This window comes from Sitophilus oryzae, unplaced genomic scaffold (genome assembly GCF_002938485.1).
Source record: "Sitophilus oryzae breed Bouriz unplaced genomic scaffold, Soryzae_2.0 scaffold_85_pilon_pilon, whole genome shotgun sequence".
Lineage (NCBI taxonomy): Eukaryota > Metazoa > Arthropoda > Insecta > Coleoptera > Curculionidae > Sitophilus > Sitophilus oryzae.
The window spans coordinates 3,302,859-3,324,106 of NW_022147483.1; the positions used below are offsets into that span (position 1 = coordinate 3,302,859).

Genomic DNA, 21,248 nt, shown 5'->3' on the forward strand with positions numbered 1-21,248 from the left:
CAAAAGCTTTGGGTCGCGACCGTTGTATGAATAGCGCCAAATAGTATTTACATTGTCCTTATGGCCACTTTTCAATCTAAACTTGTTTCTTTTATCTATGTACAGAGTGGACAATTTTGGTTGTTTCTATAGGGTATCTAGGAAACCGTGAGAAATATTCAAATTTTGATACTGCAGTCTCGGGTTCTTTTTTTGAAAAAATTACAATGGCGCAAACGGATCGGGGCTATCTTGATCGGTTTCGAAGCTAGAGGGGGATTCTCAAATTTTGTACTTTTTGAACATGTTCGATAGTTTGTTTATTTAAGCCACCACGGAAAAATAAATTATACATTCTAAAGGCACTTTTCTGTGTAGAATGCAGTGGCGTAGTCAGACTTTTTTCGAAAAAAATATTTTTTGAGATTTAGAATTTTTTTAGAATTTAGAATGAGTGGGAGGGGGGTTAATCACTTCGACCTTACAGATCCATTGTGTCCCCCTTTCTTGAATCATAACTCATCATACAGTCCCAGGGCTTTGACAAAAGCCAGTATCTGGGACGGTTTTATAGAGGGTAGTTCTCCATCTCCAATATCAGTCGTACCAAAATTCATGGCACGAATGGTTGTCGTCTCGGCGCACTCAGTGATGAGGTGTACTGGTGTTTCACCATCTTCCCCACAGAATCTGCATTCGCCGTTTCTTCTTAGTTTCAATCTACTGAGGTGTTCATTGAGGAGACAGTGTCCTGTTAAAACCCCGTGACAATCCGAAGATTGTTCTTACTCAGACCCAGGAAGATCTGTGATTTTTCTTGATCATAAGCCCTCAGAAACTTCTTCGAGTGTCTTAGACCATTGCAAGATTTCTATTCCAGGTTGCGGATGGAATCTTCCAAGTTCTTGAGTTCCGCCTTGAGTTGGTTACCACTTGGAAAGCAGAACGGTTCTGGTCCAGTTAGTGGAGTGTTCGCTCCTTTCCTAGCTAGATTATTTGCTTTTCATTGCCTTCTATCCCTTGGTGAGCAGGCACCCAGTGTAGGAGGACTTTGTTTTCTTTGCCTAATTTATTCAGCTTCTCAATGCATTCTTTGAGCAATTTCGAATTGATTGATACTGAGTTGATCGCCTTTAACGCTGCTTGACTATCAGATAAGATGGCTATTTCTTGTTTCCGATAGTTCCTATCTAAGATAAGTTGTACGCATCTCTCGATAGCGTAGATTTCTGCCTGTAGAATACTAGGGTAAGTGCCCATTGGTTCGGAGTAATTAGCTCTCGGCCCAAACACTCTTTTTGAGATATTAACTATACTTATGTTTTTTTAAATAGAACCTCTTGTATATTTTTAAATTTTCTTATTCAGCTTGGCATGGGCTTCTCGAAAATATATAACACTCTATATTTATTTTCACTATTACCTCAACATTTCAAATTTTTCTTAAAATATCCACTTAGCGGATAGTAGGCCGCGCCGAGTAACAAAGTAAACGGTTATCATGGTGATCGGAACATACCTTTGATGGATTGAATGGATACCTTTGAATTTTAAATAATAAAAAAATGAGTAAATTTGAAAATTTTGAGAAATATAATATGTTAGAATGTTATATTGAGTCTAACAAACATAAGCAAATGGCAGCTGATTTATATTTTGAGCGGTATCCAGAGAGCCGAGCAACCAAACCCGGCCATTTTTAAAAGGTTAGAAGATAGTTAATCAATTTTGGATCTTTTCAAAAACCGGGCCTCAAAAATTACCAGAAAGAAGATGAATAAAATCAATATATTAATGTCCTCGGAGCCGTAACACTAGATCCAACAAGTAAATGCGTGCGGTTGCAACTCTGTCTAGATAATGATGGGCAACAGTATGAACATTTAATGTAGTCTTTGTGATTTTATTTTTTTTATATTAACTGAGAAGCCCGATTGCAGTAACCTCTTGAGTTTATATTAAAATATGTTTTTTTGTTTCTGTCACACTTATTTTTTATTTGCTTGGTATTGTTCCATTTTATTTAATTGTTAATTCACGTATTCGGCTCCGAGGACATTAATATATTGATTTTCTTCATCTTCTTTCTGATAATTTTTCAGGCCCGGTTTTGGAAAAGATCCGAAATTGATTAACTATCTTCTAACCTTTTAAAAATGGCTGGGTTTGGTTGCTCGGCTCTCTAGATACCGCTCAAAATATAAATCAGCTGCCATTTGCTTATGTTTGTTAGACTCAATATAACATTCTAACATATTATATTTCTCAAAATTTTCAAATTTACTCATTTTTTTATTATTTAAAATACACACACTTCAATCTATTGAAATAAAATAAATGCATCCATCAAAGGTATGCTCCGATCACCATGATAACCGTTTACTTTGTTACTCGGCGGGGCCTACTATCCACTAAGTGGATATTTTAAGAAAAATTTGAAATGTTGAGGTTATTACTGAAAATAAATATAGAGTGTTATATATTTTCGAAAAGCCCATGCCAAGCTAAATAAGAAAATTTAAAAATATATAGGGGGTTCTATTTAAAAAAACATAAGTATAGTTAATACTCAAAAAATATTTTTTTCGAAAAAAGTCTGACTACGCCACTGCATTCTACACAGAAAAGTGCCTTTAGAATGTATAATTCATTTTTCCGTGGTTGCTCAAATAAACAAACTATCGAACATGTTCAAAAAGTACAAAATTTGAGAATCCCCCTGTAGCTTCGAAACCGATCAAGATAGCCACGATCCGTTTGCGCCATTGTCATTTTTTCAAAAAAAGAACCCGAGACTGCAGTATCAAAATTTGAATATTGAAACAACCAAAATGGTCCACCCTGTACATTTTTGATTTACCTACTGAAGTTTCGCGGATTTGTTAGGATTTTCGGAGTTTGTTCTATGCTAAAGTGAGTTATAGTGAAATAAAATAAAATAAAATCTTTCTACTCACTTTGTGATGTAAATCGTGGACATCCTCCTCCAGTGACGCATCTGAATACATATCATCTGTGGTATCGCAAGTGCTGCTTCTGCCAGACGAGTTAAAGCTCGAACTTCTGTATAACTGACTGAAAAATCATATAAAATTGCTCTTAATAACAGTGGTAGGGCTAAAATATAGATATTTACCTGGCTAAAGCACTTGGGCCTAAGTTTTGAGTTCTTCTGCCATTGCTAAAAATATTAAAAAAATATATTTGTATAATTTTAAAATCAAGGATTAAGTAACAACAAACTTACTGTCTGAAAGAGCCCCATCTTCTGTTTGACAAAGAGTCTGGATTACTGGAAAAATAAAATCGAATCAATATTTGATAAAACCGAATGATCGAAAAAAAACGGCGTCCAAGACGGCTAAGAAAAATTATTTTATACTAGCGTGTACCAGCGACTTCGTTCGCGTCGAATTAATCATTTGTAATGGTGATGATAAAGCAAAGCAAGAATTTCCATTAACATACAAACTGGATAAAATTTTCCCACATTTGTGTCAGCATGAGAAAAAACAATATGGCGATATTATTATATAACTTGGTAATATTTGAGGGGTAGTTTCATCTCGTTGGAATTTGACTTTCGAAAAATCCGTTTGCCAAAAATAAGCTTTTTACGTCAAGCGGTTTAAGCAGAATCGTGGTTAAGAAATTACCCAACTTTTTGGAACACCCTGTATAATTTTTTAAAAAATTTCAAAATATGTAAAAAAACCAAATCAATTATGCTTGTCCAAGCATTTTCCCGAAAGACTAACCGTTTTTTAAATAAAAAATATTGTAATATTTGAGGGGCGTTTTCACCCTCTTGGAATTTGAGATTCGAGAAACCCTTCCTTATCAAACCTCTACAACCCACAGTCAATTGAGTCAATCCGTTTGCCAAAAATCAGCTTTAAACGTCAAGCAGTTTAAGCAGAATCGTGATTACTCGATGGTCATATTTTATGAAACACCCTGTATAAATTTATAAAAAATCTTAAAATATGTAAAACAACAAAATAAAATATACGTGTTTAAGAGTTTTTCCGAAAAACTCACCGGTTTTTAAATAACAAATATTTTAATATTTGAGGGATAGTTTCACCCCTTAAGAATTCGAGTTTCGAAAAATCCCTTCTTATCTAACCTCTACACCCTAAAGTCAATCTGTTTTCCAAAAATCAGCTTTTTACGTCAAGCGCTTTAAGCAGAATCGTGATTAATCAATGACCAGATTTTTCGAAACACCCTGTATACATTTTTAAAAAATCTTGAAATATGTAAAAAAACAAAATAAAATATACGTGTTTAAGCGTTTTTTCGGAAACTTGACCGTTTTTTAAATAAAAAATATTGTAATATATGAGGGGTAGTTTCACCCTCTTGGAACTGGAATTTCGAAAAATCCCTTCTTATCGAACCTCTACACCCTAGAATCAAGCTGTATGCCAAAATTGAGCTTCTTACGTTGAGTGGTTTGAGCAGGATCGTGATTAATCAGTATGTGAGTCACTTAAGGATTTTATACAGGGTATCTCAGATTTTAATCGGGAAAATTTAATAGACGATAGAACTTGCAAAAATAAAACAAAAAGTTCATATCAACTTATAAGATATAAAGCTTCCTTTTCGAGATACAGGGTACCACTAGAATACCAATTATAATATTAATTACCAATTAGAATTTAATTTTTTGTGCAAGAAGTAAGCAAGAGACAAAAAAGTCAGGAGACAAAAAAATAATATTTTCAATTACTAAATCCAAAAATAATATTATACTTCTAAAAAAGCAGTGGCGTGTCTATTTTTTCCTTTAAAATAATTTAACAGTGATGCCCCACCGCCGCCCCTGGCCATTAACCTTAAATCTAATTACATCAAATTAAGTCCCATAGTAAGTATTATAAACGGGTCAAGTTATAACAAAATCGATAAAATAGTTTTTCAAATATCTTATTTTTTTTTATTTTTTTTAAGTAACTTTAACACCCTGTATCTCGAAAAGAAAGCTTTAAATCTTACAAGTTGATATGAACTTTTTGTTTTATTTTTGCAAGTTCTATCGCCTATTAAATTTTCCCGATTAAAATCTGATACACCCTGTATATTAGTATAGATTTTAAATAGTTTGGCGTAGAATTTTGAACATCCTGTATGATTTACGATTACCATATTTATAGCACAGTAAGTACAGACCATCTAAAGTAAATATCTAATAGTCGTGTTTTGATTTCAGAATAGTTCTTGTATTTTTAATATTTTTTTTTAAGAAAGAGTGAAAAAAATATATTTTTTATTTATTTATTATATTAAACTATTGAAATATTTTTACTCATATCTTAGGATTATGTAAAGTGATCTGAAAGGAAGCCAAAAATGCAATAAAATACAGGGTGCTCACACTCAATTCACTCAAACTTTTTTGAGCCACCCTGTAGAAGTTAAAATATTTTCCTGGTTTGCACTTAAACAAAATTCCCAATTTTATATAATAAAAATACTTACTTTGAAGTGCTTTTCCTTAGGCTAGTCCTCAACCAGCTGTTCCTATTTATACCGGACGGACTCCTAGACGCTTCGTTGGGACTGTAAATGAAAAAACTATGTCCATAAATGAATTTCCTGTCCTGTATCAATCGGGATAATTTATGAAACACACACTGCGTTCTTTGTCACAATTTAATTTGCGCTTTAACGCTAACTACTTAACTAGAATCACAGTAACGAAATGACGTAAGCCTTCAAGGAGATTCTCACAACGAAAAAAATACAAAAAAACTAAGTACCACCTATTCTAGGTTAGCTATAAAAGCGCATGCATCGGGATTGTTACCTTGGAACCAGGGTTCGGAAAACTACATGTTACTTTTAAAAACTACATAAACTACATTACATGTAGTTAATGTAGTTTATGTAGAGGGTGTAGTTTATGTAACTTATGTATGTAACTTTCAAATGTCAAAGGTTTGAGGTGAGGTTATAATAAGTTGAAGCTTTAAAAACACATAATGTATTTAACGGTGTAATTTGTAAAAATCAGAGTAGGCTGGCACGCGCGATGTTATTGTTAAGCCTCGTCTACACGTACTACACGACAAGCAACGTATTGGAAGAGAGAAACGTTTACACGGCAGGTAAAAGATCATATACTCTGTTTTTTTTCTAAGCTAAGATTTCGACAGACGATGACAGAAGAAAAGCAGATGACGTCCCATACCAATCTATTTATTTTACTAAAAAAAGTTTCTAATATTTTTTAAATTAACTATAGATGGGTTTAAATATAAATCCGTCATGCGTCGTCTCTTGTTGTTTTTAACCAGTTTTATTGCTTTATTTCAAAAATGACAGATCATATTTCAATTTTATTGGTTTGACGGAACGATGAACGACAAACGGAGGCCGATGCGTATGAACTCGCCTTTAGATTTTTGAGGCTTGTCAAAGTCTTGCCAAATTATAGGTTATAATTTTGTGCCAACTTGTGTCAAAGATCTGCGTTTTGGAAGATGATGCTGCATTTTGATTCGTGTAGTTTGTGTTTTTTGAAGTCAAGGGGAGGAAAAATCGTAAAATAAAAAATAAAAAATTAACTGTAGACTCAGAGCACAGTTTATAGTTAATACTCGCTGCCCAGGCAGAAAGTCTTATATACCAATAAAGTTACCATCAATAAAGTTTGTATACCATCTCGTCGTAGATAAGTGCATCTTGTATATGGAACAAGGATCGTACTAAACATAATACATCACACGAGATAGGTAAATAATGATTTTTTGAACCAACCTTTAAGGTATACAATTTGGTAAGTGTTATTATAAATAAAATAGTTTGTTTTATTTATGTTGTTTTATTTATTCCTGTGGAATATTACAAATTTGTATTTGTACATAAGTTATATTGATAAATATAATCATAAATGCGGGAAGTTTCTTGAAGCTTGAAAGTAAGAAATAGTTCTTTTTTATATTTTTTTGGTATGTGGTGTTTTGTTCTTGTTTGTTTTTATATTAACACATACCATTTTTTTTAAATAAAATAACTCGATTACATTTTTTCAGTTTTATACAGTTTTTTTTCACAATATTTTGAAGTAATCACTTATCAGTCAAATTGTAAATATATTAATTTTCTCAAAATTTTCTGCTATGCGTTCCAGTTGTACCAACTTATTTCTTTGTAAAATAAAATAAACTACTTTGAAATTCAATTTCCTGTGACACAGGAAGTGACTAAAAACAATTTTGAATACATCAATCAATCCTAATTAATGTCATATACTAACATACCAAATGTCGTTTTTTTTATCTGAAAATATAAAAAAGTTATAAGGATGAGCCATTTATGATGCGCACTCAGTATGTAATAAATTAACACAATAATTTTGAATAAATATGTAATTTCTTATGTCACATAATCCTGAAAAAAAAATGCAATAGGGCAAGAGAAGCTTGCTTGGTCTTGCGGAAGTCTGGCACTGGTCGGTCTTGCTCTTTGTACAAGACTAAGATCAGTTGACTTGACTTATGAAAACGCGCCTTCAGAAAGTAAAGTTTTATCTTACCCGGTACTACTCTGGCACTGCCCCTCCCTTTCCAGTACCACCTCCACTGTGCTGTTGGAGTCCTCTCCTCCGGTGTTCCACTCAAAATTCTCCCCGTCTGACAGGCTGGAACACTGACTTTTCTGCTCGCCCGAACTGCCGGTACTACTGTTGCTCGGCGTTGACGTCACTACAAACCGCGGCTGGGCACCGTCGGACGCGGTACTGACAGTTGACGATGAAGCGGTACCATTCAGAATGACCGTAGGTGAGGAATCGGCGGTGGGTGACATCATACTATGAGTCGTACGGGCTGAGAGCTGTGAAATGATAGACAAAAGCGTGAAAAGAATGACTTATTATGTAAATCAACGTGGGATATGAAGTTAAAGTACACGGATATTGAAAAAAAAATTTATTAAATTAATAAATTATAAAAGGCTGAAACAAAATTCCAATTATTTAATTCTGCATTTTTTGTATTAACCCTGTGGCACTGTCGGTTCAGAACGTTCTACGTCGTTTTCCTCCACTCTTCTCTATTTAGCCAGAGATCATCAGGTAAATATCTATTTTCTAGTTCTTTATCCACACCCTCCCTCCAGCTTCGTCGCGGCCTTCCTCTTTTATTTCTGCCTCGAGGTGTCCACAGTAAAATTTGTTTTGGTATTCTGTGATCGGGCATTCGTTGCACATGACCAAACCATATGCTACCTAAGAATCAACCTGTATGCCAAATCAACCTGTACACCCTAGAATCAACCTGTATGCCAAAATTGAGCTTTTACGTTAAGTGGTTTGAGCAGGATCGTGATTAATCAGTATGTCAGTCACTTAAGGATTTTATATATTAGTCGGCTCTTTTGATGTGGTGGGACCAAATTTTCTTTCTCTCTCTTTTGACGTGTTTGACAGATAGACTACGTATTTAACTGCTCAACTTATGAAGTGGTCCTATAAACATGGTATACACTGCTCACAATTTGAAGTGGAATTAATTATAAAGTTTTATACATATCTTTTTTGTTTTGTTTTATCCTTATTTCTAAATTTGAATGTATAAAATATCTTACTGCTAATAAATAATTAAAAAAACGATTCGTTGCCTGAGGTATACTTGAAATAAAGTATATAGAGATATTTGATAAATGGCAACAGTGGCAACTTCGCTTCTTCGTATGACAGATAACCTACTTATTTCGCGCAGCCGCAAAGAAAATTGAAAACGGGACTGTCGCTACTCGTCGGTTTAGGTACTCTGGTGGGACCTCTATTCTCTGTTGATCAAATATTTTAAGTCATCTATCGCTCTGAGTTAAAACAGGTGTGCTCGGCTTAGAGTAACAAATAGAAACTAGTCCATATTTACGGAGCGACTACTCAAAGGTTAAACCTTAACATTATCTTAAAACAATATAATTATCTAGTATCACCTAGAAACAATACCCAAAAGCAAATATTTAGAAATGTTAATACACTTACTTTTTGGAAAATATTACTCGCAATTTTGTTTTATTTAAAGTTAAAATAATGCCGATGGAAAATGTTAGTTTTTACACCATGAAAGACACTGTTGTAACTTCTAAAATGACGAAGGTTTTTGCCTTGTCTCATTTCATTGAATCATTGTAACAGATGTAGTATGTGGGCGTAAAAAATGGTAAAAGTATCTAATTTTCGTAAACTGTTAAATAAATAGGCGTAAACAATATCCGATTACGCTTGAATAAAAGATTAAATAACAAAATTTTACAAAAAAATACTAATAGTTAATAGTAAACTTTTAACGTAAAGCTCCGTCTACACATACCGTTTTGTCTGTCAGGTAAGACGGATTTAAAACTAACGTACCTATACATTGGCACTATTGGCAGTTTTACTTGCGCTTTTATCAATTATTATAGAATTGTGTTTAGTGAAATTGGAAAGAAAAAACATAGAATTTTACTACAAAATGGTCTTTATATGGTTTAAATTTCATTTGTCAACACGTGTATGTACATATTTTTTTACTCAGTAGTTTTATACAGGTACGGACAAAAAGTTATTACGCTTCAAAACAGTTAAAACGCATGTAGGTGGCGCCCTCTACTAGTAGGCATCATATTGATATCAAAATCAAATTTTTCATTTGAAAAAACTTCTAGACACCAATTTTTATCCAAATATTGACGTTACTTTAGAAATTATTAGCAAAAAATCGAAATAAAAATAAAATTTCTACACCCTTTCTACGCATTTTAGGACATACGTTTATACGAATACTAGCGTGTACCAGCGACTTCGTTCGCGTCGAATTAATCATTTGTAATGGTGATGATAAAGCAAAGCAAGAATTTCCATTAACATACAAACTGGATAAAATTTTCTCACATTTATGTCAGCATGAGCAAAAACAATATGGCGATATTATTATATTAACTTGGTAATATTTGAGAGGTAGTTTCATCTCATTGGAATTTGACTTTCAAAAAATCCGGTTGTCAAAAATAAGCTTTTTACGTCAAGCAGTTTAAGCAGAATCGTGCGGTTAAGAAATTACCCAACTTTTTGGAACACCCTGTATGATTTTTTAAAAAATTTAAAAATATGTAAAAAAACCAAATAAATAATGCTTGTCCAAGCGTTTTCCCGAAAGACTAACCGTTTTTTAAATAATAAATATTGTAATATTTGAGGGGCGTTTTCACCCTCTTGGAATTTGAGATTCGAGAAACCCCTCTTTATCGAACCTCTACACCCCACAGTCAATTGGTTTGCCAAAAATCAGCTTTAAACGTCAAGCAGTTCAAGCAGAATCGTGATTACTCAATGGTCATATTTTATGAAACACCCTGTATAAATTTATAAAAAATCTTAAAATATGTAAAACAACAAAATAAAATATACGTGTTTAAGAGTTTTTCCGGAATACTCACCGGTTTTTAAATAAAAAATATTTTAATATTTGAGGGATAGTTTCACTCCCTTAGAATTCGAGTTTCGAAAAATCCCTACTTACCGAACCTCTACACCCTAAAGTCAATCTGTTTTCCAAAAATCAGCTTTTTACGTCAAGCGCTTTAAGCAGGATCGTGATTAATCAATGACCAGATTTTTCGAAACACCCTGTATACATTTTTAAAAAATCTTAAAATACGTAAAAAAACAAAATAAAATATACGTGTTTAAGCGTTTTTTCGGAAACTTGACCGTTTTTTAAATAAAAAATATTGTAATATTTGAGGGGTGGTTTCACCCTCTTGGAACTGGAATTTCGAAAAATCCCTTCTTATCGAACCTCTACACCCTAGAATCAACCTGTATGCCAAAATTGAGCTTTTACGTTAAGTGGTTTGAGCAGGATCGTGATTAATCAGTATGTCAGTCACACTTAAGGATTTTATATATTAGTATAGACACAGTACCTAAACCGACGATCTACGTACTCTGGTATAGATACGATACTTATTTTTATCTGCAGAATATGCTGCCGAAGTTTCCGGAATACAGTTCGGACCACCCTGTATATCGTTAGTCTAACTATGATTAAACTTGATTAATATGATTAAGACCTAATCAATGTCACTAAATAGTTTTATTATTTCAAACGTGTCTCAGTCAATTTTGTATATTAACGATATTACACGAAATGGTTTAGCAGAAAATTAATGACGATGACAACAAAATATTTAATTATAAGTAGTATCAATTTATAGGACTCAAAAATATTATGCATACAAGCACATACACACAAACCTATTTAATTACTATAAACAAAGGCAGAAATATGACAAATCTTCATAACAATGGCATGAAATATCTCAACCTGTATTTGCCACATCGATGTAGAGAATTAAATAAAAATATTTTCACAGAGGTATAACAATATAACAAGTAATTGTAGGTAATTTATAATTAAATAATAGTCAAAAGACAATGCAATAGTTAGTATTAACATACTATGTAACGTGATTTACATGTTTTCTATACACAAGCAGTACCTACTTGAATATTTATAATATGGAAATTATTATAGAAAAAAAAAATAATAAAAACTATTTTTTTCTTTATCTGTTACGCGTAAAAAATTATTTGTTAAACGTAAAAAACTATTTTTTACGTGTAAAAAAATCTTTGTTACATGTAAAAAATTATTTGTTACATGTAAAAAAATATTATTTATACAGGGTGTCCCAGAAATAAGTGCAAATATTTTAACTGGTAGTATAGTTCAACCCCAGAAACACGCCTATGAGTTTTTTTTGCGAAAAAAAAAAATTAAACATTCGAAATTTTTGAAAAAATTTTTGGAAATTTTTTTAGTTTTTAGTTAAAAAACATAATTTCTTGATAATATGGCAACATAAGTATTAGATTAAATTTGCAAGAAAGAAAATCCAGAAAAGATCGAGTGGTTCTCGTAATTTTAGCAAAAAAATTTTTTTTTTGGAAATTTTCAAAGTAAAATAACTCCGTTATTTTGGACTTATTTGAAAAACGATAAAGAAAAGATATGTTTCTTTTATCGAGATCTACCACCACTTAAAATATTTGCACTTATTTCTATACAGGGTGGTCCGAACTGTATTCCGGAAACTTCAGCTGCATATTCTACAGATAAAAATAAGTAAAAAAGTTCGTGTAAATGTATGTCCTAAAGTACTTAGTTTCGGAGATACAGGGTGTAGAAATTTCATTTTTATTTCGATTTTTTCTAAATAATTTCTGAAGTAACGTCAATATTTGGATGAAAATTGGTGTCTGGGAGTTTTGTTACACGAGAAATTTGATTTTGATGTCAAAATGACTCCTATTTGTAGGGGACGCCACCTACATGCGTTTTGACTGTTTTGAAGATTAATAACATTTCGTCGGTACCTGTATAAAACTACTGACTAAAAAAATATACATTTCCATGACTTTTTACGTAAAAAATGTCTCTTAGTAAAAATCCCTACGAGCAACCGTTCTCAAGATATTTAAAATTGAAATAGTCAATACATGTCATTATTGACAAAAGATAAGCACACGTTGAATAGAGTTATATTTGACTAGAATAATAAATTTTTATTTTTTTAAATTAATAATAATAAATAAAAATAAATTTTTCTGCGAAAAAAAGACGATTAAACAGTTTCTGTTGAACTTTTGGCACAAAAAGATTTCAAATTTAAGATTTTAGTCTAATAACTATTTCGTCAACATGTTTAATTTTGTCAATGGTGACAGGTATTGATAATTTCAATTTCAAATATCTCGAGAACCATTACTCGTAGCGATTTTTACCAAGAGACCTTTCTTATGTAAAAAAAGTTGTAAATGTATATTTTTTTACTCAGTAGTTTTATACAGGTATGGACGAAAAGTTATTACTCTTCAAACCAGTTAAAGCATATGTGGGTGGCGCCCTCTACAAGTAGGAGTCATATTGACATCAAAATCAAATGTCTCATGTCCAAAATCCACCAAACACCAATTTTCATCCAAATATTGACGTTACTTCTTAAATTATTTGGAAAAAATCTCTCTCTCGAAATGAAAATGAAACTTCTACACCCTGTATCTCCGAAAGTAAGCATTTTAGGACAGACATATACACGAACTTTTTTACTTATTTTTATCTGTAGAATATGCAGCCGAAGTTTCCGGAATACAGTTCGGACCACCCTGTATATATTTTTTATATAATATTTTACACTAATGTTTTTTTTAATTTATTACTTTTTCAACATTTTAAACTACACTTTTTCAAACATCCATCCTATTGGAAATAAAATTGCAAACATTTTGCCACAAATTAACTGGCTTCGCATCTCTAATAAGTTAATAAGTAACTTGGGACACCCTGTACATTTTCGAAAACGAACTAAAATACAGGAATGTAATATATTCGTTCTTTTGAGCGTGAACCAACTGTAGAAGACCTACAAGTATTATTTTTTCCCACCTAAGGACAGGTAGTAGGCATGGCTGAGTCATATGTACTGAATTCCTATGGTGTCTTGACATGTTGCCAAGTCTCCGATGTTATTTACAGGAAACAGATAAACGTTGACCTCATATTTTCCTACATTGAAATTTACATATTGTGGAGATTTTAAAAACCAATGCTACAATAGAATTATCAGTGTTAAGTACTGCACTGAAAATCAAAACAATTTATTTATACAGGGTAGTTCAAATTATAATCGGGAGGCTTTGACAAAATATTCTGCTGATAAAAATAAGTAAAAAAGTTCGTATAAATTTTTGTCTTAAAATTCTTCGATTCAGAAATACAGGGTGTAGAAGTTTCATTTTTATTTCGATTTTTTCAAAATAATTTCTGAATTAATGTCGATATTTGGGTGAAAATTGGTGTTTGGGTGTTTTGACATGATAAATTATTGTGTACTGTACTGTACTAACGACGTAACAACTGTACTGTACTGTACTAACAACTGTGAAGAAAAAAAACGAAAATCGTAAGACTTTTCGCAAGATCTGGCAACGCGGTATCGTACCGGACAAAACAGCGGATTCCGCGATGCTTGGTACCAAGCGGTACCATTGGTGGTACTTTTACTTTTTAACCGTACCGTCATGAACCCGCTTATTCGTAAACGTTGAACTGGCCCATTTTTAGAACTACCATTATTATTATTTATTATTATTGTTGGCTCTTTCGCCTGCGTTTATTTTCTTTCTGCATAAATGACTTTTAATGGCAATGAAGGAAAAAAACTCTTTATTATTATTGTTTTTAAACGAAGATTTCACCTGAAGACTGATGCGTTTAGTAGATACACGCTATAGTATTTTCCGCTATGTGATTCTTGATTTTTTTAACGCTTCATTGTTTAAAAAACTTGTAAGAAAGTCGAGAGAAATAAGTAAACGAAGAGAATCTCTAGATACGATTATATTTTTTTGTGGTAACCTGCATACAACAAAATATTTTTAGGATATGCACCATTATAAACAATAAAATATATGTATAAAACTTTTTTTCAATTCTTCGGCAACAACGACGATATTGGATTGGAGTTTCTCGCACTAATGGGACACCCTGTATATTGCTGACTGCAAATACAGGACCAGCAGCAAATGACTGATGTATAAAGTGACCAGACTTTGAATCAACCAATGACGAACGCAGGCGGGGGGCAAAAAAATAGCGGACGTTTTTGAAGAATAGTACTGACGCATTAGGCAATTTTTGAAATGAACATCGATGACATTCCCCATATGATTTTACATATAAAATGACAGCAATCTTCGTTTCACAGCCAACGCTTTTTTTCGATCATATTGTACCTTTTCTGTGTGTGAGCATTACTCCCCGAATGACAAACAAAATGCAATAATTTTTTGTATGTTAAAATAGAGAATATCATCCAAAGAAAAATGTCTAAAAATCTCTAGTATCATTTTACTTCCACTCTTGATTTGATTGAATTCGATTGACGGACATTTTTGGACGAACAATATTGAATGACAGATCTTTTGATGAACAAATCTTAGAGACAGACATCGAGTCTGAAGAACGGACTGTCAGTCATATTGACGGACCTTTGCCCACTTTACTGATGTACTGTTCTTTATATTATCTTCAGTGTTCTCTTAAATGTTGAAAAATTTACATAAACCAAGTACATCAAACTTTCTGTTGACATTTGTAGGCGTCAAATATTGCAAATATTGTCAGACAATATAAAAAGGCGACTCAAATTTTGTTCGGTACAGTTTTTGCGTTTTTCTACGCTAAATTAGCATACTTTCTCTATTCTCATCAAAATGTTTATAGTAGGGATGTGTAAATATATCGATATATTCGATTTTGTCGATACATTTTTAAATGTATCGATAATCCCAATACATTTTAATATCCTGCGATATTTTTGAAATTACAATCTAATAAATGAGGCAGCAAATATACGCTGTATTTCAAATTCGACTGTCAGCATTTGGAATTGGGAAACGGCAATAAATACAGAGTGGCTCAAATTGGTGTATAGTTGCGTGCCAATGATAATCTGTTAAGTAGTTGAACTCTGTTATTTCCGGAAATATGAATCTAAAAAATCTTTGCAAATATCTACAAATCAAGAAACCACACATCTTATACAGAGTATTTTTTAAGACGATGCCAACATTGCAGTATTTAGAATGCTATAGTCTGTCCAACGAGAAGATCCTTGACAGTGATAGGTGTGTCTGTCATTTTAATTTCCAAGTAGTTTATTTTATTTTACAAAGAAATAAGTTGGTACAACTGGAACGCATAGCAGGATATATTTAAAATTTGATTGACAAGATGACCAGTGATTACTTCAAAATATTGTGAAAAAAACTGTATAAAACTGAAAAAATGTAATCGAGTTATTTTATTTAATAAAAACGGTATGTGTTAATACAAAACAAACAAGAACAAGACACTACATACCAAAAAAATATAAAAAAGGACTATTATTTACTTTCAAGCTTTATGAAACTACCCGCATTTATGATTATATTTATCAATATAACTTATGCACAAATACAAATTTGTAATATTCCACAGGAATAAATAAAACAACATAGGTAAATAAAACAAACTATTTTATTAATAATAACACCTACCAAATTTTATACCTTAAAGGTTGATTAATTAACTTTAATCTTAATTTTTTTAAACCAGTACCTTTTGACATTATTTTTCTGTAGTACTAAAATCCATTATTTACCTATCGTGTGATGTCGATATTTTACAGCTACTCCAGTTTTTAGTATGTGTTTAGTTTGATCCTTCTACCATATACGAGATGCACTTATCTACGACGAAATGGTATACAAACTTTATCGATGGCAACTTCATTGGTGTATAAGACTTTCTGCCTGGGCAGCGAGTATTAACCATAAACTGTGCTCTGGGTCTATAGTTAATTTTCACTCGATTTTTCCTCCACTTGACTTCAAAAGACACAAAACACACGTAATAATACGAATCAAAATGCATCATCTTCCAAAACGCAGGGTATTTAACAAAAGTTGACACAAAATTATAACCTATAATTTGGCAAAACTTTGACAAGCGTCAAAAATGACAAAAATCTAAAGGCGAGTTCATACGCATCGGCGTCCGTTTGTCGTTCATCGTTCCGTCAAACCAATAAAATTGAAATACGATCTGTCATTTTTTAAATAAACCAATAAAACTGGTTAAAAACAACAAGACACGACGCATGACGGATTTATATTTAAACCCATCCATAGATAACTTTAAAATTATTAGAAACTTTTTTTAGTAAAATAAATAGATTGGTATGGGACGTCATCTGCTTTTCTTCTGTCATCGTCTGTCGAAATCTTACCTGAGAAAAAAAAAACAGAGTATATATCTCATTTTTAGCCGACCATACCAATAGGTATGGTAGGCTATTAAGATCAGCAAAAAAAACTGTTTTTTTTTAATTTCACTCGAAATTAGTTATTTGGGTCATAAATGACCTAAATACAAAATATTTTCATGGTGTCTGTCTGTCTGTCCGCCTGTAACACGATAACTCAAAAACCGCTAAACCGATTTTAACCAAATTTGGCACAAAAATACTGCGGCACCCGAGAATCTGGCCATTAGTTTTTGGTGGGGGTGGGGGGTTGGTAAGGGGGTATGGAAGGGGGTTAAAAATTTTAAAAAATCTTAACTCCAATATTACAGTAGCAAGCGAAACGCGGTTTTCAATTTAAGATTAGGAATAATATTTGCAACAAAATTTGTAATAACATCAAAATCAGTCAAAGTCGCAGTTTTTGAGATAAAAAAAATTGGAAAAATTCCTTTACTTTGAAACTAAAAGAACTGCCTACCAACTTTTTATTAACAAAAAAGTATGGACGGCTATACCCACGTGCCTCCCGGCGCCAATTTTTTTAAATGCAACGCACTGTATATTATTCTTCTAGATGCAGAATTAAAAAATTGTGTTATGATATTACATATTATATGGCTCTTTCAATAGTAAAATATTATAAGACAAAAATCATTAGGTTGTTTTGATAAAAATTTACTGTTGAAAGAGCCATAATGTAATAATAATAATATTATAATATCGCAGATATCTGCAAAACCGTTAAAAATTTAGGAAACGCATCAAAAAGAAAAACAATATACAGGGTGTTGCATTTAACAAAATTGAGATATAGCATTCTAAATACATATTGCGATGTTGGCCGTGCCATAAAAAAACACCCTGTATTAGATAATGTGACTTTTATTTCACGCATTTATTTTGTTATCCTTGATGTTTAAGAAAATATAGCTAAGTATTACTCCTAGTTTTAGGTAACCACTTTTCGGATATCCTGATTTTAACCAAAATTTTCAACACCGCATAGTCCTCCAAATAAAAATAGTGTACTATATGCAGAATTTTATGCTTAATCCAACTCTGTACTATTTAAAAAAAAAACTTAAAACTTTATTATTACTTTTTTGCGACACCATATTTATACAATCAAATAATTTTAAGATACGCACCATAATATTGGACTTCCTCGCACTAATGGGCCACCCTGTATATTACACCCTCTTCGGAGAAAATAAAATAATTGACCAGAATAGGAATTAAGTAAATTAATATTTTTTTTTAATTTATCGATATCGACGTATTTTAAAACCATCAACATCTTTAGTAGGTACTTATTAATATTCAGTATGTCCATAAATTGATTTTAATTGCACATTAGTAGTAATTTGTAGAAAATACGTCCTAGTTTTCGTTGGATTTCATCCAAAATGACAAAACATAGTTAAATTTTTCAAATTAGCGCAAAAATAGAACCAATTTTGCAACATTTCAGAAGTCTATTTTAAAATATACGCTTTTTTGCTAATTATAAATTTAATGAACATGGAACTAGCAGCGTCGTCGTTTTAATGAGAAGACTCATTTGTTTAAAATTGTTTTTAATTAAAACAAGATATAACAGAAAAAAAAGTGCGAAAAAAATACATCTACCTTTTAGTTTTTTTACTGTTAGGTATTTCCTTTGTGTATTAATATGGTATTAATACAAATCTTTTTCTTACCTAGGCAGGTTGATTTTATAGACGTCCATAAACTCCTTTCTTTGAAATATCCAAAATTCTCACAGCAAAAACAACAAAAAAGAACACCGACAATACCGCCTTATTGTAACACTGCTTTTTTAAAGGGAGTTAGATTCTGTCACTGATTTACTTTAAATCTTTCGTAAAATAATCGGACAAATCTAAAACGCTGTTTCGAGTGGCATTTGGAACAGGTTTGTGGCATATGAACGCGATGTTTTTCAAGCGTTTTTTAAGGACGACGTGAACGGGACGTACGGAATAACCTTAATATGTCGAGGTTCGAAATCTGACTGCTCCACTCTACTAGGCAAGCGCTAGGAGAAAATTTACCTGCGAAGATACGAAACCATGGTGGATGAAACGCTCTAGAGCAGGTGCTTTTCGAGTAAAGTCCCGCCTACACATAACGTTTTATGCGCGATAGGCTTGGTGCATTTCAGTTGGTTTCAACCAAACCAAACCAAAAATTCCGACCGCAGCGCTTCAACGGCAAAAATCAGTAATTATCAGTACCTATTTCACGCCACCGTCATGTTGATCGCATTAAAATAATATTGAAATCGTGGTTTTGTTATAGTATTTAAGTATTTTATTTTTTTGCTAGTGCAGTTTTTGAGACTATAAAACACTCAGGTACGAGGTTTGTGTGATGTAACGCTGTTTCGGGTAGTAAAAAATAAGTGAAAAAGAATTCGAACTAGGGGTCGTGTTGTGTTGTGACAATTTCAAATATTAATAAAATTGCCGAAAAAATGTTAACGCGTAACTGCCTTCAGGCTTCATCAGTACGGTAACCGATCCCAAAGTACGGTAAGAAACCGATCCCAAATCACAAAAATCCAGGAAGCAAACGATGCAACGAGGCACCGTGTGCAACCCAGGAGATGGAAAAAAAATTGATGAAGAAACGAAAATAAATGATGAAAAAAAAGGGAGCAAACGGGAGCCCAAAGCCCCAATTTGCAGATAAAGAACCAGAGTCGCCCAGGATTGTGGGCTTCGTCCAGACCAGCCGCGGAGGTAGCCAACAGCAACCCGCCGCAATACCCTTAGCCGTGGTACCAATATGAAAGAGAAAGAAATAGTGAGGGAAAAAAAAATTGATGAAGAAACGAAAATAAATGATGAAAAAAAAAAAAGGGAGCAAACGGGAGCCTAAAGCTTGGCTGCAAATTGGGGCTTTAGGCTCCCGTTTGCTCCCTTTTTTTTTCATCATTTATTTTCGTTTCTTCATCAAATTTTTTTTTCCATCTCCTGGGTTGCACACGGTGCCTCGTTGCATCGTTTGCTTCCTGGATTTTTGTGATTTGGGATCGGTTTCTTCGCTTCCTGAATCCTTACCGTACTGATGAAGCCTGAAGGCAGTTACATCAGTGTGCACTAGTGTAGGTGTGGTTGTGTGAGTGTGTGGGTGTGCGTGTCTGCACTGGTGTACACTGGTGTATACGGTTACGAGTTGTTGAGGGCTGAGCCGTTCAATCTTTTTTCTTCTTTTTTATACATTTCCCTCACTATTTCTTTCTCTTTCATATTGGTACCACGGTTATAGGGTATTGCGGCGGGTTGCTGTTGGCTACCTCCGCGGCTAGTCTGACGAAGCCCACAATCCTGGGCGACTCTGGTTCTTGGCTGGAAATTGGGGCTTTAGGCTCCCGTTTGCTCCCTTTTTTCATCATTTATTTTCGTTTCTTCATCAATTCTTTTTTCCATCTCCTGGGTTGCACACGGTGCCTCGTTGCATCGTTTGCTTCCTGGCTTTTTGTGATTTGGGATCGGTTTCTTCGCTTCCTGAATCCTTACCGTACTGATGATGCCTGAAGGCAGATACATTAGTGTGCACTAGTGTAGGTGTGGTTGTGTGAGTGTGTGGATGCGTGTCTGCACTGGTGTACACTGGTGTATACGGTTACGAGTTGTATATATATATATATATATATATATATATATATATATATATATATATATATATATATATATATATATATATATATATATAATAATATAAAAGAGATCTCTAGAATATCACTTTATTTATTACATATATATTTTTTAAGTAGTTTTACAATATGAATTAAATACCTATAATGCAGTGAAAACATCTAAAAAGAATCATAAACATTCTACAGTTAGTAAAATAGTTGTAGCTACCATTTATTACTTTTTTTATAATCTCTAAACAGAGAAGCGTTAATAATCATATATTTTATATTTTAGTAATATATTAGGTAACAATACCTTAAATTTATTATTGGAATTCCATTTTTTTCTTATAAAATATAAGTAAAAATCATAAAAATACCATCGAAAATCCAGGAACCATGTAAAATTAATTTAAAAAATCAAAATTGACAATTCCTTTTTTTATTCGATTTTCAATTAAAATACATTTTTTACAAAATATTAGGTAAACATACTATAGACAATTATTTTTATATCTATTATCATAGTCATATAGATTCAGTTTTTACTCCCAAAAAATTTCGAAATATCAAAAAAATGAAAAAACTATGGTGAAAATTTATTTTATTAAATAAAAAAATCACATCAAATTAACAATATATGAAGTTACTTATTTATGCTGTTGGTCCAACTAAAAAATATTATTATTATTAGTAGTTTTTGGTAAAAAGGTAAGACAGATATAGATTTTACAACAACCTGTGCGCCATATGTGATTTTTTAGTAGTG

General features: G+C 32.5%; 1 protein-coding gene across 3 annotated transcripts in view; it reads right to left on the reverse strand.

Moving 5' to 3' along the window:
* Window positions 1-18,846, reverse strand: part of LOC115890077 (rab11 family-interacting protein 4B) — a 36,519-nt gene extending 17,673 nt beyond the window's left edge. For 2 of the 3 annotated variants that reach the window (XM_030910205.1, XM_030910204.1), the window contains exons 1-6: window positions 18,537-18,846; window positions 7,526-7,824; window positions 5,467-5,547; window positions 3,227-3,271; window positions 3,116-3,160; window positions 2,937-3,054 (exon numbers count right to left, since the gene is read on the reverse strand). In XM_030910205.1, coding sequence (XP_030766065.1) covers window positions 2,937-3,054; window positions 3,116-3,160; window positions 3,227-3,271; window positions 5,467-5,547; window positions 7,526-7,800 — 564 coding nt within the window. In that variant the 5' untranslated portion in view covers window positions 7,801-7,824; window positions 18,537-18,846. The remainder of the gene's footprint in view (window positions 1-2,936; window positions 3,055-3,115; window positions 3,161-3,226; window positions 3,272-5,466; window positions 5,548-7,525; window positions 7,825-18,536) is intronic. The other variant, XM_030910206.1, reaches the window with a different exon arrangement.
* Between the last annotated feature and the right edge of the window lie 2,402 nt (window positions 18,847-21,248).